Source organism: Mya arenaria, chromosome 9 (genome assembly GCF_026914265.1).
Source record: "Mya arenaria isolate MELC-2E11 chromosome 9, ASM2691426v1".
Classification (NCBI taxonomy): domain Eukaryota; kingdom Metazoa; phylum Mollusca; class Bivalvia; order Myida; family Myidae; genus Mya; species Mya arenaria.
In genome coordinates this window covers 44,180,166-44,198,444 of record NC_069130.1, presented here as the reverse complement: position 1 = coordinate 44,198,444, position 18,279 = coordinate 44,180,166, and the positions used below count along the sequence as shown (strand labels likewise).

The 18,279-nt window shown below is 39.1% G+C and overlaps 1 protein-coding gene across 1 annotated transcript; it reads right to left on the bottom strand.

Annotated features, from left to right (window-relative positions):
- Positions 1-1,085: 1,085 nt before the first annotated feature.
- LOC128246069 (uncharacterized) lies at positions 1,086-15,379 on the bottom strand. Its single transcript, XM_052964276.1, has 4 exons — positions 14,556-15,379; positions 13,808-13,966; positions 6,319-6,376; positions 1,086-3,394 (listed from the first exon to the last, which is right to left on the bottom strand). The coding sequence occupies exons 1-4, from the start codon at positions 15,105-15,107 to the stop codon at positions 1,086-1,088; spliced, it is 3,078 nt and encodes a 1,025-aa protein (XP_052820236.1). The 5' UTR covers positions 15,108-15,379.
- Between the last annotated feature and the right edge of the window lie 2,900 nt (positions 15,380-18,279).

Sequence of the window (18,279 nt, the reverse complement as noted above, 5' to 3'; positions counted from 1 at the left end):
GGTAGTAGATGTGTCCGACAGTCACCAAAATATATATTCATATAAATGCTATCAGATGCATTTCGGAGCCTGCTAAAATCTACTACCGTAAAGTGTGTATTTGTAGACAAAAACATTTTTACTGACTTTTGCTTAAATAAGAAATACTTTGCCTTGCATGATTATTTTGATATAACGTACTTCTTATGCCAACATCATGAGTGTGTTGTATGATTTTTACGTATCTTACTTCAATACCAAGTAAACATGTATTATCCAGTCTTAAATTTGACTTCTTAGTCATATAATTTTAGCTTATCATCATCTTCATCATCATCATCATCATCATCATCATCATCCCACCACCACCACCATCACCATCATCCCCAACATTACCATCATCATCATCATCATCCCACCACCACCACCATCACCATCATCCCCAACACAATCATCATCATCATCGTCGTCGTTGTAGTCGCCGTCGTCACCACCACCAGTATCATCATCATTATAATCATTATCATCATCAACACAACCACCACCAGCATCACCATCGCCGCCGCCGTCGTCATCATCATCACCATCACCATTATCATCAGCGTCACAACCACCACCACCATAATCACCATTATCACTGACGTCTACATCGTTGTCGTCGTCATTATCATCATCATCATCATTGACATCGTCGCCGTGGCGAAGTAAGTACTTTACATTTATCAAATGATATCACATTAAACTAGGAAATCTGTTAATTTATTACGGGATTCTTTTTTTAAAAAGTCGATCAAGTTGAACCGACTATTGCACGTGTTGATTACGGACTTTTGTGTTATAATTAAAAAAGAAAGTTTTCATCCAAGTTCGATATATTTAATAACACCAGCCACAACGACATTGTTGTGTACAGTTAAATCTATTTTAGGATGCATGCAAATACACAAAATAAATCAAATTAACTGAATACACATAAAAAGTAGTTGATAGTTCCTGGAAAAGTAACATATATTTCTATAAATAGAATGACACTTCCCCATTGATTGTTTCACTGTTTTTCATCAAATATGAATTCCCATAATCGATGCTAACACTTAACTTATTGTTCACATTTTGGTGAATTTGAAATGAAGCTCTCCACTCGTAATGTCAAACTTGAGAACCTTGAATGACGGCGAACTGTTCATATGTTCTCGGATGTCTTTCATCTCACTGGCAGGTTTCACCGTGCAGTACTGCATGTTGCATGTAATGGTGTGTGGTATGTTCTTCATCGTCTCTATCAGACTCCGCACCGCCCCCGCTGTCATTGTCACACGGTCAAGTGTAATATCGGTGATGGAGGCTGGGGGGAGGAGATGGAGCTTACCTAGATCTGCACAATGTATCTCAAGGCTTTGTAACTGAGGGAGACTTGGTAGTGTATCCACAAGTAACCGGACATTCTTAACGCCATATAACTCAACACGTTGTAGTTTACTCCTCCTTCGATCGTTTTTAAATAATCTAAATCTCCACCTTTGATCGTTTTTAAATAATCTAAATATGTACATTTCAACGTTCGATGATACAAACTCTAAGTGACATGTTGTAATATTTGTTGGATCAACCTGCACACGTATTGTATCGTCTCCCGCTATATACAGATATTCCAGCCTGTGACACTGGGACAGGTCATACTGCCAATAATGGTACCACAGTGTCACTGCTTTGAGGGAGTCGGAGGAGGATGTGATCACCTCCTGCACCTCTTCCCCATTAATTTGATCATTGCATCCATAGATGTATAGTGACTGAATACGTTCCTTGTTTATCATCATCAGCTTTTTTAACACTACGACATCCTCGTTTCTATAAATCCTGAAGTGTGCGAGATAGAGCGGTATGTCACCATAGTTGTTCGCCCTGGCTTCACGGTGTCCGGAGAGAATCAGGGGCTGAAGTAGTTCAGCCTCTGTACTGTAGATTGATGGTTGGTATGGTGGTCTAGAACTATTGATCCATGAAGACATTTGTACACCGAGCTCGGGCTTCATTCCACATATGAAAATAAATGTCTGAGAAACATCTCCCAAGATATTTTCCTTATTATCTTGTTCGTACTTGCTTGATAGCTGACTGAAGTCGTTTTCATTTAAACATAAATGAAGAGCCGCTAAAAACTCTTGAAGTGTTTTATGAAAGAATGAAAAGTGAGATGATTCCTCGATTAATGAGTTGGATTTCTTCTCCGTGAGTAAGCCTGACTTCAATGCAAATTCAACCTGCTCCCCTCTTAACAAATCGTCGACTGTTGTGTTGCTAAAGACAACAGACGAATCTCTGCACTCTGAAAACAAAGTTGTGTATGCCAACTTTGCCAGCGCAAGATAAACCATGGGATTTTGCATGAAGCATTTATGTTTCTTTAATACGGGTGGCAGATCGATTTCCGGAATGTTATGCCCGCTTTGCTTACAACTATGTCTACGGGACAGCATGTTTATAACGCCAGCATAAATGTCACATTTTGAATCGGTTAACGATTTGCCCTCGAACCACAGGCACACGAGCTGGGTGATACTGATAGGTGCTGACAATAATCCTTCAAGACCTTTCGCATACACCATGTCCATGAAAGCCTCCGGTGTTCGTTTATCCTTATTTCCCTCATTAAGAATGTTGATGATATTTTCCACGAGTTGCTCTGTGTCTGCTGCTCCTTCTATTTCAAGATATTTGTCGATCTTTGAATCCTGCACTCTGAACTGTGACATTCGCCAGGGACGCGTTGTCGTGAGGAGTGTGGCCTTGTTGGCCGAATTACGGAAAGGGATGACTTTTTCCTCAGTTTTGCAGGTACAGTTTACGTTTTCCGGATGGGTCCATTCGTCGAGGCCGTCAGCTATGATTAAACATGTTTCACTTTCCAGCACCGTCTGTAATAGCCGGTAACCATCATCGGCATCCTTCTCGTGGTAGATTTTACGTATAAGTTGATCCTTGATCATTTGTGCTAGATCACACGTTTTACATGAATCTCGTAGGGTGACATGGAACAAAAATGCAAACTCTTTGAAGAATTCTGGGTCGGCAAAGCTTGTTTTAATACCGACGTTTTCCTCCGCTGGTAAATATTGGTGAGTCCAATCCAGGGCACACATTACGGAGAATGTAGATTTGCCATTGCCCGGTTCTCCAACAAGGAAAACATTTCTGAGCAACTGATCTTCTTTTATGAAAACATCTGAAAATTTTGCAATTTTTTGACCGCTTTCTTGGTTGTCAATTTTGCCGATTTTTCGATGATCTTTCTCCACAATTTTCGGTGCCACGTAGAATTTTCTGAGTTTGGCGTTCTTTTCTCCGAGAATGGGAGATATCGGCATGTCGGCCAACGTGGTTCGGTAATGGTTTGCCAAACGTAGTCGTAATCCTGAAGTAAATGTAAAGATGTATCATTAAAAACATAGAAATAAGAACATATACGTTTGCATTATCACAAAACACTTGGTGAGAAAACAGGAATCAGTTTTGTGACAAGACGCTCGGTACAAAAGATAAAAATAAGCAATATCACAAGACCTTTGATGCAGACGATAAGTAATATCAACAGACGCTTGTTAAGAAGATTAGAAGCAGAATTATCAAAAGACGTCTGTTGCAAAAAATAAGTAGCAGCCTTTAACAAGAGGCCCGGGACCAAAGATAAGAAGCAGCATTATCACAAGATGCTTGTTACAGAAGATAAGTAGCAGCCTTTACCAAGACATTTGGTCCAGAAGATAAGTAACAGCATTATTACAAGACGCTTGGTACATAAGATAAGAGGCAGAATTATTACAAGACGCTTGTTACAGAAGATAAGAAGCAGCATTATCACAAGACGCTTGTTCCAGATGATAAGAAGTAGCATTATCACAAGACGCTTGTTACAGACAATAAAAAGCAGCATTGTCACAAGACGCTCAGTACAGAAGATAAGAAGTAGCATTATCACAAGACGCTTAGTACAGAAGATAAGTAGCAGCAATATCACAAGAAGCTTGTTGCAGAATATACGTAGCAGCATTATCATAAGACGATTAGAAGCAACATTATAAGTACATATCACAAGTTTCCGGTACGGATAGAAAAGTCCGACCCGGGGGCACGCGCGTAAACTGGTAACGAGGCTTGCCGAGTTACCGGCCACGCAACGTGCCCGAGGGTCGGATTTTCCTATTCGGACCGGAAAAACATGATTGATATTTTTTCTTGCACATCTAAAATTATCAAATTGTGGTAAAACTGATATAGAAAACGCACTTATGTACATTTTACGAACCAGCGCGTGCGACATCGTTTACTGACGTCATAAACCGCAATTATTTTAGTTTAGTTTAAACATATTTATTTTACAACGATTGTGAAACAAGTTATTACAACATTATATTAATCACTCTCGTTGGCACGATATTACGCGAGAGTGTGGTCTTGTGTTTTGGAGGAAACCGGAGAACCCGGAGGAAACCCACTTGTCCGGCTTGGTGACCACAAACCAAACTCACATGCGCCCAAGCCGGGAATCGAATCCGGTCGCTTAGGTGAGAAGCGAGTGCGCTAACCACTGCGCTAACCGGACAACCAATTATTTTAAAGAACTATTGATGTCAAAAAGTTACTCTGAAAATCGCGTTTTTAATGATTATTTATTTCCAATTTTAATCAAAAGTCTTGCATACTTATATATTTGATTGCGCTTTACTGAAATGGTTAAATATACTTTTCATAAACCAAACAATAAAAGAAATAAAAAGTGACACGTGGATGCGCGTGACTCATCTAACATAGGGGGTGTAAGACGGGGGTTTCCAGCACTGGTGACATAACCGGAAACACACGTCCGGTATGCAAAAATATCATATTTCTTGCATACCTAAAATTATGACTTAGTGGGAAAATTGACGTAGAAAACGTACTTTAGTACATTTCAGCAAAAAGCGCGTGCGACGTTGTGTACTGACTTCATAAAGCGCAGTCATTTTAAATCACTATCGACGTCAAAGAGTTCCTTTAAAAATCGCGATTTTACGATTATTTCTTTTCAATTTTAATTAAAAGTATTGTATACTTATATTTATGATTCCGCTTTATTGAAATTGCAAACTATACTTTTCATAAACCATACAATAAAAGAAATAAAAAAATGGCGCGTTGTTGCGCGTGACTCATCTTACCTGGGGGGTGTAAGATGAGTTTTTCCAGCACCGGTCACATGACCGGAAACACACGTCCGGATAGAAAAAAACCCGACTCGATGGCACCTGCGTTGCCAGGTAACGAAGCTTGCCGAATTACCGGCTGCGCAGCATGCCCGAGAGTCGGATTTTTCGATCTGGAACCGAGGAACCGACACATATGATAGACATTTTTCTAGCATACCTTGAATTACAATATTTTGTGAAAAAATACATGAAAAAGCGCATGTTTGTACATTTTACCAAAAAGGGCGTGCGATGATGTTTACTCACGGCATGACGCGCAGTAAGTTTTATTCACGGCATACGTCAAGAAGTTTCTGAGTATCACGTCTTTTAAGGGTTACTTTTTGTTTTGAAGGCATATTTTAGTAAAGTTTATGTTTATCGCACTCATCTATTGAAATCTCATAATTATAGTTACATAACGAGTATAATAAAAGAAATAGAAAGTATTACGTCACAGCGCGTGACTCATCTGGCATGGCAGGGGTGCCAGATGGAATTTTCTTGCATACCGGACGTGTGTTTCCGGTCCCCATGTAAGAGGAGTCACGCGCAACAACGCGCCACTTCTTATTTCTTTTCTTGTATGGAATATGAAAAGTAAATTATGCCATTTCAATAAAGCGCAATTAAATATGTAAGTATTCGCGCGCTTTGGTGAAATGCACAAAAGTGCGTTTTCTACGTCAATTTTTCCACAAACTGATAATTTAAGATATGCAAAAAAAAATAATCATGTGTTTCCGGTCCGGATCGAAAATTCCGACCCTCGGGCACGCTGCGTGTCCGATAACTCGGAAAGCCTCGTTACCGCGTTTACGCGCGTGCCGTCGGGTCGGATTTTTCTATCCGTACCGGAAACACATGATACTTATATTCCAGCACGGCTGACGTCACCGGAAATGCCTATCAGGTGTGCTAGAAATGCAGAGTTTCAACACAATCTTATCTTTCTTAACGAAAGTTAGTGGGCGGAAACCATTTTTCTTTCTTAGAAACAGTGACCTACACCCTACTACTCATCACAGCCCCAAGCTAGCTTTTTACATAAGCCGCCATACACACAGTTTCGTCCATATCCATATACGTCAATTTGATCAAAAGCGTCTCTTACCTTCCTTCAATATCTCCCCTTCGTTCTCAGCACTGATCTTGAAATCGTCTGTTTGCAGCTGTCAACAAAACAGATCAAGACATTAAGCATCCAATAATTCAAAGGCTATTTTACAAAATAATATAAACTATAAACTTATATTATAAAGACAAATTTGAACAGAAAACAGTTTTACTACATCAGAAAGTGTATGTACGTTGTCATAAAGGTGACATGTGTAAATAAAACAATTTTTTATCTCGGGATCTCAACTAAATTACTCGTTCCCACGACTTGCATGTTGTTGCCACGACTTAATAATTTCGAGGCCACCACTTCGTACGTTTAAGACGTGGGAGGGTTCAGATCAGTTGACGATTTGTGTCATGGGTCTGTCAAGGGTCGTGACCCATCGGTACGCAACCTTGGTTTGGCCTCGCTTCTAATAAGGTCAAATAGGGACTCCCACCTACACTTAAGTCCGTTGGTCTGATTAGATGCAAGGTCAAATAGGGTCCCCGACCATCACTTAATTCCGGTGATCTACTAGTAATTAGGTACATGGTCAATTAGGGATTCCCACCTATACTAAAGTCATGTGATCTAATTAGATACATGGTCAAATACGGACCCCCACCTAAACTTAAGTCCGGTGATCTAATTACGTGCAAGGTCAAATACGGACCCCACCTACACTAAAGTCCCGTGATCTAATCAGGTGCAAGGTCAAATACGGACCCGCACCTACACTAAAGTCAGTTGATCTAATTAGGTGCACAGTCAAATAGGGACCCCCACCTACACTAAAGTCCGGTGATCTAATCAGGTGCAAGGTCAAATACGGACCCCCACCTACACTAAAGTCCCGTGATCTAATCAGGTGCAAGGTCAAATACGGACCCGCACCTACACTAAAGTCAGTTGATCTAATTAGGTGCACAGTCAAATAGGGACCCCCATCTTCACTGAAGTCCGCAGTGTTCGAAATTCGCGGTAGCCCGATAGTCCGAGGCTACCAAATTTCAGCTGGGGCTAACGATTTTCCACAGAAACTAGCCCGACCGGGCTACCGTTTTTTCCTTATGTGAGTTAAAAAAGACCATGCCAATTAAATGCGTAACACATCGTTTTTTTGTTGTTGTTTTTTCGCCATGCCTTATTATTTAAGAATGCGTCCTTTAAGGCGACTGGAGCGACTAAGTCGCCTTGACAACGGCGAAGTCGGATTCGCCGGAATTTATGATGATCAAAAAGCTAAATGCTCTGCGATTCAGGGCTCAAGCCATGTGCTGAATGTTTGTTTATTTAATCAATGAATATAAACACATGTAAAAATTAATAATGCCCGAAGTGACAAGTAATTATCGATCAGTTTTTAACCAGTAACTGTGTCTGTTAGCAGCAGTCAAACTCTATGACGTCAATAACTCCGCCCATTAATGTATGTAAATTAACGGATGACATCGGCAGTTTTCGACAACTACGATGGCTATGAAAATCAACAATGCCAAAATAGAAATATCAACATTGATATTTTATTTATTTTGTTTAAATATATTTTATTTATTAGCTAAAATAAAAAGAAAGATATTTAAGTTTCTAATGCGAACAGAAATAAATCATTCTACAAGCATCGTCTTAAATGCGCAGGAAACAGGTGCCCGTTTACTTCATGACAAATTTAATCAAAGTGAAAGGAGAACTGTCGGATATAGTTAAATCGTTGTCAGTGTACAGTATAGTAAGGTTCTATTTTATACCTTTGAATTGCTTTGCCATTTATTTTAAAGAACAATTATAGTAATATTGGCAATATAAACATCGATATATTTTTGTTGTTTCTTCCGAAACTTGAAAGTGAAACTGAAAGTTGAAAAGAGAAAAATGTCATTGCACAATCGCTGGGGCATATCGGATTTGACAAGGATGCATTGGATAACAGAACTAAAAGTACATAATTCTTTCCATTGAATAAATGATATGTCCAGAAAACATGTTTCTCTTTTTATTACCTTTTTGAAAACTTTATTATGCATCAGTCAATTGTAACCACGGCCCCCCCAGGTCCGGGAAATAGCGGGGACTTTGACTTTCGGTCCAGCCAAGCCCAGGTAAACCCCCCGAACTGATAAGTAAAATCCCCGCCAAATGCCCCCGCACCCCAGAGACCCTAAGTAAGGCACATTCCCCGCTATATTTGGCGCGAATACAAAACCACCGCATTCACCCGGCACTGCGGGGCCACCGGGAAGTTAAAAACACGGCCCATTTCCCCGGTATAACCCCGGACCTTGGGGGGCCGTGGTTACAATTGACTGGTGCATTAGTTATGCTACGTTTACACTATGTTTCCGGTGGCCACGGCAGCCCCGTTTGCCCGAAACGTATTGCGCCGTGGGATTTTGGCCATTTTTGTCGCCATAAACAATTTTTGTTAGGTTGTGCTAAGTTTCCTCACGTTTTATCGTGGTAACCGTGACAAGCCGTAGGGGCGAAAAAGTGGTTCGTCCAAGGTGCACTTAGGTCCGGGCGCGGTTTACCAGGGATGCATGTACGTTGCGTCCCGGTCTGATACGTTCTGATAGGATCCCTCACGTTGTTCACGTCTTGATCAAGGTCTGATGCGTTTTCCACGTTTTGTCAAGGCCTCCTATGCATCGAACGCGAACACCGCAGAGCTTTGGATTACGTTTGTGTCCACGGTATAAAGAAAATCCCCCAGGCAACAGCAATTACTGTATCAGAATACTTCGACAAGTAAACATGAATTCCCAAGATGAAAACGATTTTGTGTTTTCACCGCAAATGAAACGTAACGAAACGGCTATCGTCCACCTTGGCTTGCCGTGAAAACCGTGACAAAACGAAGCACGACGTAACAAAACTAGAAAGGAACTTCAGATGCCGGGGATTACATATTATTCCCGCCCCCCTACGGACGATTTATAAGTTGTGTAACGGCCTATTACGTACTGTCACGTGTCATTGCGTTTACCCCGTTTTACTACGACCTACTACGTTTCTCATCCACACCGTGGCTGCCGTGGCAATTTTTTTGACAGTTTGAAATTCTGGCCCGGCATGCACGACAATAACGGTCTGTCACGTTTGCATATCCCGTTCCCCCCGCGCTGTCTCATGTTTATCCCGTTTTCTCCACGGTTGTCTGAAACGGGGCTGCCGTGGCCACCGGGAACATAGTGTAAACGTAGCATAACTGAACTTTTGATGACTACACTATTATATGTATGACTATAATTTATTATTGACGCATTGTTCAGATTGGGGAACATTTATTGAAACTGTATGGGCGTGCTTGATTAGATGATCAGAATCGTTGTGGAATCATATTCAAACTTCCAAAAATTATTCCGATCGAGTGATACTTTATAGTGTTTAAGTTTGGGCTAGTGAAATTGGTTTCGGGCTAGTAAAATTTCCTATCTGGTAGCCCGAATGGGCTAGTAGATTCAAATCCGAATTTCGTACACTGTAAGTCCGGTGATCTAATTAGGCGCACGGTCAAATAGGGGCCCTCACGTACACAAAAGTCCGGTGATCTAATTAGGTGAAAGGTCAAATACGGGCCCTCACGTACACGAAAGTCCGGTGATCTAATTAGGCGCACGGTCAAATAGGGGCCCTCACGTACACGAAAGTCCGGTGATCTTATAAGGGTACACGGTCAAATACGGGCCCTCACGTACAAGAAAGTCCGGTGATCTAATTAGGCGCACGGTCAAATAGGGGCCCTCACGTACAAGAAAGTCCGGTGATCTAATTAGGCGCACGGTCAAATAGGGGCCCTCACGTACAAGAAAGTCCGGTGATCTCATTAGGTGCAAGGTCAAGTAGGGGCCCTCACGTACACGAAAGTCCGGTGATCTAATTAGGCACACGGTCAAATAGGGGCCCTCACGTACACGAAAGTCCGGTGATCTAATAAGGTGCAAGGCCATATAAGGGACGCCCACTTACACTTAAGTCCGGTGATCTAAATAAGTGCAAGGTAAAATGAGGACCCGCACCTACACTAAAGTCCGGTGATCTAAATAAGTGCAAGGTAAAATAAGGACCCGCACCTTCACTAAAGTCCGGTGATCTAATTAGGTGAAATGTCAAATAGGTACGCCCACTTACACTAAAGTCCGCTGATCTAATTAAGTGCAAGGTAAAATAGGGACCCGCACCTACTTCCAGTGTTTACCTGTCGCAATGTCCTGTGAAGGAAAAAATGTTTTCGCTTTGTCTGTAGGTGGATCAAATAGGGCCCTGACCTACACTAAAGTTTGTTGATCTAATTAAGTGGAAGGTCAAATAGGGACCCCCACCTACAGTAAAGTCCGTTAATATTATTAAGTGCAAGGTCGAATAGGGGCCCCACCTACACTTCAGTCCGTTGATCTGATTAGGTGCACAGTCAAATAGGGAACCCCACCTACACTAAAGTCCGGTGACCTAATTAAGTGGAAGGTCAAATAGGGCCCCCACCCATACTAAAGTCCGGTGATCTGATCAAGTGAGTGGTCAAATAGGAACCCCCCCCCCGCCTACAGTAAAGTCCGTTGATATAATTAAGTGCAAGGTCGAATAGAGGCCCCCACCTACACTAAAGTCCGTTGATCTGATTAGGTGCATGGTCAAGTAGGGCCTAAAGTCCGGTGACGAGGTCAAACCATACTATTCTAAATTGTATTCAATAAACGCATACCTGATCCGCACTAAAAGGTAGTCCACTCGATATAATTCCCAATCGCTCCTCTTAACACAAGAGTACAGAAATATCTTTGCACGAGTATCGAATCTGATATAAAACAAGAGCTGTCACAGAGACAGCGCGCTCGACTATTCCGCCGCTTTTCAGTGTAAGGATTGAAAAGTTTTGGCGAAACATGCATGGATCACTGTTAGATTAGATTTCAATGCAATACATGATGTGCGGAGATATTAACATCAATGTGGTTACATGCAAAATTTTAACCAGAATTTTTAAGTGTAATAATAAAGGGCCATTATTTGCAAAACACAGTTATCTAACTTGATTATTCAATTAGGTTGGGTGGTTGAATACCATTGTATAAAGTCTCAATGCGATACATTAAGTAGTTGCTAAGATATTATCCTACGTCACAAAGGATAATATCTCAGCAACTACTATGTGTGCTAAGGCCTAAAAAAAATTGTTTGGTTAGGGTTACATCCTCTTCAAAAATAGGTAGGGTAGGTAGGCTTTTTACTTTTTTTATTTTATTTTTTTATTAGACTTTATATAAGAATGTCATTTTCATCATTGGAGAATGGTGTTAAAGTTGTCGTCTATATAAGCATCTAAGGTTTTAAACTACATATTCAAAAGCACCAAAAAAAAGATTTTTTTTTTCAAGTTTTTCATTTTTTTTTCCAACCGACTATAAAAACGGTAGGGTCGGCGCCTATTCCGTAGGTAGGGTCGGGTAACCCGAACCAAATGTATTTTTTTTAGGCCTAACAAGACCTTAACCAGAATTTCTAAGAAGCATAATAAAGGGGCAAAAATTATATAATATGAAAGATAGAGTTATCTTACTTGATTAAATAAGAAGGTTAAATGGTTGGGAGCCTGTGTGTAAAGTTTCAATGCAATACATGATGTATTTGCTGAAGCATTGACTTAAAAGTGGTTACATGCAAAACCTTAACCAGAATTTCTATGTTGATTAAAAAGGGGCCATTATTTGAATTTAATGCAAACTAGAGTTATCTTACTTGGTTATTTAAGTAGATTGGATGGTTGAGTACCATTTTATAAAGTCTCAATGCAATACATCAAGTAGTTGCTGAGATATGTGTGCTTACATGCAAAACCTTAACCAGTATTTCTGAGTCGAATAATTAAGGGCAATTATATGCATTAAATGCAAACTAGAGTTATCTAATTTCGTAAATCAAGTAGCTTGGATGGTTGAGTACCATTGTATCAAGTCTCAATGCAATACCTCAAGCAGTTGCTGAGATATTAACCTATGTGTGCTTGCACGCAAAACCTTAACCAGAATTTCTAAGTCAAATAATAAAGGCCTATTATTTGCATTAAATGCAAACTAGAGTTATCTAACTTCATAAATTAAGTAGGTTGGATGGTTGAGTACCATTGTATCAAGTCTCAATGCAATACCTCAAGTAGTTGCTGAGATATTAACCTATATGTGCTTGCACGCAAAACCTTAACCAGAATTTCTAAGTCAAATAATAAAGGCCTATTATTGGCATTAAATGCAAAGTAGAGTTATCAAACTTGGTTAATTAAGTAGGTTGGATGGTTGAGTACCATTGTATTAAGTCTCAATGCAATACCTCAAGTAGTTGCTGAGATATTAACCTATGTGTGCTTGCACGCAAAACCTTAACCAGAATTTCTAAGTCAAATAATAAAGGCCTATTATTTGCATTAAATGCAAACTAGAGTTATCTTACTTGGTTAATTGAGTAGGTTGGATGGTTGAGTACCATTGTATCAAGTCTCAATGCAATACCTCAAGTAGTTGCTGAGATATTAACCTATGTGTGCTTGCACGCAAAACCTTAACCAGTATTTCTAAGTCAAATAATAAAGGCGTATTGTTGGCTTTAAATGCAAAGTAGAGTTATCAAACTTGGTTAATTAAGTAAGTTGGATGGTTGAGTACCATTGTATAAAGTCTCAATGCAATACCTGAAGTAGTTGCTGAGATATTAACCTATGTGTGCTTGCACGCAAAACCTTAACCAAGGGGTGACGCAGACGCTTGGGTGAGTAGTATAGCTCTCCTTATTCTTCGAATAGTCGAGCTAAAAAGGACACTTGCAATCATACCTTTTTTCAGCTGTTTCACGGCCGCGCACCCTCGAGTCTGTATAATAGTTTCGTTATGTCCTCTAGTATCTATATAAGTTCATACCTGTTGAAGCATTTCTACGGTTTTATGTGATTAGTTCAGTTGTGGTTTTTATCATGTACAAGCATACCTATTTAATCTGTTTCATGGGATATTGTGCCTTGAGTCGGAATACTAGTTCAGTTGTGTCATCTATCATGGAAAGCCATACCTTTTTATTCTGTTCCACGGCGTGTCGTACCTAGGGCCAGTATGCTAGTTCAGTTGTGTCATCTATCATGGAAAGCCATACCTTTTTATTCTGTTCCACGGCGTGTCGTACCTAGGGCCAGTATGCTAGTTCAGATGTGTCATCTATCATGGAAAGCCATACCTTTTTATTCTGTTCCACGGCGTGTCGTACCTAGGGCCAGTATGCTAGTTCAGTTGTGTCATCTATCATGGAAAGCCATACCTTTTTATTCTGTTCCACGGCGTGTCGTACCTAGGGCCAGTATGCTAGTTCAGTTGTGTCATCTATCATGGAAAGCCATACCTGCTTAATCTGTTTCGCGGCTTGTTGTGCCTGGGGACAGTATGCTAGTTCAATTTTGCCATCTCTCTTGTAAAATCATACCTGTATAATATGTTTAGTCCGCTATCATGTAAATTCATACCTTCTTAAGCTGTTCCACAGCGTTTTGTGCTTCGGGTCTGTTTGCTAGTTCAGTCTTATCCTCCAGCAGGGTGCGGAGCTTGAACAGGAAGTCCACTAGTTCTGTGTCCTTGACCCTCTGGTCATGGGAATGGCGTACGCGTCGACCAATGTCCCGAACCTTAAATGTTATGTTTGAAATAAGTATTGTCTAACATATAGCTTGTTGTTGTGGTGAACATGGCCCAAATGGAAATGCATACTATCATGCAATATGTAGTAACTAAACTATATATGCACTTTTAAGACTTCTTGGTTGTTTGGATTAGAGTAACGAATGTACAAAATAATCAGAGCAACTTCAAGTGAATACTGAAACATTCTACACTTATTATGAACATTCTTAAAAGCTGAACTCTCACAGATTGACCGTTTAGGCCACGTTTTTATGTTTTGTCTGGGAATGAGCCAATGTTTGTGTTAATGTCTGGAAACCAGTGATATAATGATAATACAGTGAGATGGAAACCAGTGATATAATGATAATACAGTGAGATGTTGTATGGAAAAAAGCGTTAGTAAAAAATTAGTTTCTCGGCAGTTCTTAAGTAAGTTGTCTTATATGATTGAATTAAATGTATTGATGTGCGAAATCAGCTGAATTTGAGATAAAAATATAATAAACGTCAAAACTGTCAATCTGTGAGAGTGCAGCTTTAAAAAGTCAACGGAATCATATAATATGATCATAGTGTGATTAATATGTTTACCTCTGTTAATAAATTTTGCTGTGTCGCAACGTTAAACGACAGTTTGGTTTTGAAATCCTCGCAATTTATCATGACGCTGATCACTCCGTTAAAGTCAGTGTCTTTGATGGAGGACACGGTCTTGTAGCCATCAGGAGGCAGGAAACACTTGCCTATCTCCCAGGGAATGGTGCTCCATTTGTCGGCATTCGTATTCTTCCATGATGGTCCCGAAAACCTGTGATGTTTGACTATTTCATCACGGACGCCTTCACAAATCCCATTTGGACAAGGAGCGTACAGTTTTTGAGGATGAAATCTACAGTTTCTAGTACTGGTGCATATCCCACGAGTTGGGCACTTCAACACGTTTTCTGTGAAACAATGTGCGCATGTTGCCCCGGATGGAAGACCCTTGGATGTTCTAGCGGTGCTATAGATGTCCTGGTGAACGCATGTCAGTACATCCTCCAGAAAATCTTGTAATCCGTCCTTGGTGATGTTGAGGGCGAAGGCGGCCTTTACCCAGTTCTGGGCTTCCTTCTTCTTTAATAATTCTCTATATGAGGCCATTGTTTTGCCATTAGATCTTATTCAATACCTGGTAAAAGAAACAAGTCACTGAGTATTACTTACATTACAAAAGTCCCCTTCGGATTCTTAAATTGAAATTACCAGCATTAAAATAAGAGCTGCACTATCACAAATTTACTGTTTGCCAACTTATTTATTATTGTCTAGGAATGAGCCATGTTTTTGCATAAATATCTGCAAACTAGTGGTATTAGACTGCTGATTATGATAAAAGATCAGATCGCAGATTTTCATATTTCCATCGAAAATTTATCTTTTATGGCTAAAAGAGTTACTAACGGTTTAAGAAATACACATTTTTTTAACTAAACTAAATCTGCTATCTGATTTTTGTCAGCAGTCGTATATCATTGGTTTCCATTCATTTTGATATAAATTGGGTCGTTCCAAGACAAATTTTTTTTTTTTAAAGTTCTCAAAACGTTCAATCTGTGAGAGTGCATCTTTAAGAAAATGTTGAAATAGCCACCACATTTTTTCACGACGTAAGGCCAAATAAAAAAAATGTCTTGTTTCTGGTCACCCGACCGACCCTACTTTTTACCCCCGACCGTTTTTTTTTTATAGCGTAAAGACCGTTTTTTATAATTAGCGTAAAGTGAGCCGGGATTCCCGGTCCCGGCGCCGAAGAGTAAACCGCGCTATCCGACAGTAATATTATATTCGTGACGTGTTTTTTATACGGCCGTGTCGAAGATGGCTGGCCCTGCGCAGACGACGTCTGTTACGCATTTGATAGCCATAAAACTAGACAAATGTTCGCACTTCGACGGTTGTAGTGTCATTAAAGTTGCCCATTCGCAAACAACAATAAAAAGTCTTTTCATCGATTTACATGGCGAGCGAGAAAAAGTCCGACTTGAAGCTAAATGTTCGGTAAGTTGTATGGTTGTTTAGATATCGTAAAAGGGCCATCGTAAAACAAATAATGCCTCGACCGAGAATGACAGTTTTGGCACCGACATTTTCGTAATTCAAAGACTATCTATACACATATACAAGGTTTATTTGAATCGGACGAATTAAGGCAAAATAATGCCGACGAAGCGTGAATCATTATGCTGAGTGAATGGATTTAAATACTTCGTCTCTCTCAAATACCGAACGTCATATTAAAACGTTTCATTTTTGGACCTTCGTTTTTAATGTTTTAAAGGATTAAAATTAATTTTCTGTATGAAGAACCATTGACATTACACTTAGTTAGGTGCCCGATACTATAATTAAAGCAGATAGAAGAATGAAGGGGCGATCTCTTATCTGGGTTATTTGATCAGTTTGCTTTTAATAAATAAAGTAGGAACTGTGGTCATTTAGATAAAAAGAGCTCCAGATATAAAACATATTTTGTGTTTTCATGATAAATATTTTCTTTGTGTATCCATCAAATCCTATCTTGTAACACCCAGCTTTTTGAGGCAATACTAGTCCTGCTCACATAGAAGATAGGGTTTGCTGGATAAATATAAAAGAGATTTATGTGAAGCTCTGCATATATTTATTTTTTTACAGACCGATGTACGGCCAGATTCTGAATTATTCGAGATTGATCCAGAACTAACAATTGGTGACCTATACTATTTCATTCCAAAGGTTTGAATAAAAAAATAAAAATAAAAAAACACCTACCTACCGACCCTGTTTTTTTTTTAGGCATGTGACCAGAAACAAGACATTTTTTTTTTTGGCCTAAATTATTTTTTTTTTATTGGCCTGCATAATATCCCTATTGCCCTCTATCCACATATTACATTACATGAACCAAGTTTTAATACTTCATTATACAGGGCAAAGATCCAGTTAAGAGATAGAGGATATTTGTTTATTTCAGTGTAAGGTCGTATTTTATTTCACGAGTGTCATAGAAATGTAGTTTTTTTATGATCACGAGTGAAATTAAATATGATCTTACACTGAAATAAACAAATTTTCTGTTTCTTTTATGCTTATTTTCGGAGTTTTATTTGTTTTTTATTTATTTCTTAATTACCCCCTTTTTTGAAAAGGGTGGGCTTTACGCCATTACCCGTGGGGCACCCCTCATGCATAATTATAGCTGTCAACATTTCTACTTTCGGTTTGCTGAGAAATAGTTCTCTGCTATTAATTCTTAATATTCGCTCGTTTTTTTATTGCAAAGCTTTATGAACAGTAAACAATGAAGTATTATTAGTGCACATATGTTCCAAAAAATAATGAAAACACTTTTTATTTTAAGATGGGCATGAATACATAACCAAATTACTACGCCGCTATTTAAGGAATGACGTCACCATTACGTCATATGTACTTTTGTTGTGTGGAAAATTCTCAATAAAAAAAAAAAGTTGTTATGATTGATAGACATTTTTTCACATGCTCAATACACTGTAAATCAAAACTGTCATTATTCCTGAAACTTTTATACCTTAAGTATGATATCTATTCTTGCTTGATTTATCATTTAGAGCAGGGATTAAAGCATAAACTGCTGCCCTATAGTTGAAAGGTCATTTTGGAAGATCTGTCATGGCGGACGGTGCAATTTTTAGAGTTTGTTTTTCAAGTGGAGTGATTTTTCTTAGGAATAACTTGACCCCCCTTTTTATTGGCTTAAAAGGTAATTTAAAGTTTGTACTTTAAGAATATATGTGGTTATCATAGCCTGCATTCGTTCGAAATGCCTTTAAATGTTGTCTAAAAATTATAATTTTACATTGAATTATATAGGGAATAACAATGGTGGTATGTAACCTTTAAAGAATGAAAATTTGGAAGGTCAAATGTGTTAGCAAAACAAATGTGGATACTCATTGGATTTTAACCATTCTTCTTAGTTTAAGACAGCATGTACGCGTGTTTTTATAGTAAGTTAATATTCAGTCATCTTACTGTCAGAGACCAGTCTGTTTCGCTTTAAATAAAAGGTTTGTTTTCCAGATAAAGAGTAAATGCCAAGCTAGTTTGTTGACACATTTTGAGGTGTGGGTGGGGTAAAAAAATCTCGGATCTATCTGTAAATTGTTGTGTGAATTCTCCATGAAGCTCATTTTACGCACTAGAAAGGTTAACAGTTCAAAATACATGTACATTTGAACGATGATATAAAATTTTATTTATGTTCGAACAGTTGTTTTTGTCTGTAATTTGTTTGGTATGAAAGCAAATGTTC

Bases quoted from the DNA above. Each gene is read 5' to 3' on its own strand.
- LOC128246069 (XM_052964276.1), bottom strand. From the start codon at position 15,107: ATGGCCTCATATAGAGAATTATTAAAGAAGAAGGAAGCCCAGAACTGG. The intron at 13,967-14,555 runs GTAAACATATTA...ATAACATTTAAG, and splicing joins AGCAAAATTTATTAACAGAG to GTTCGGGACATTGGTCGACG. The intron at 6,377-13,807 runs GTATGAATTTAC...TTTTGTTGACAG, and splicing joins CTGTGGAACAGCTTAAGAAG to CTGCAAACAGACGATTTCAA.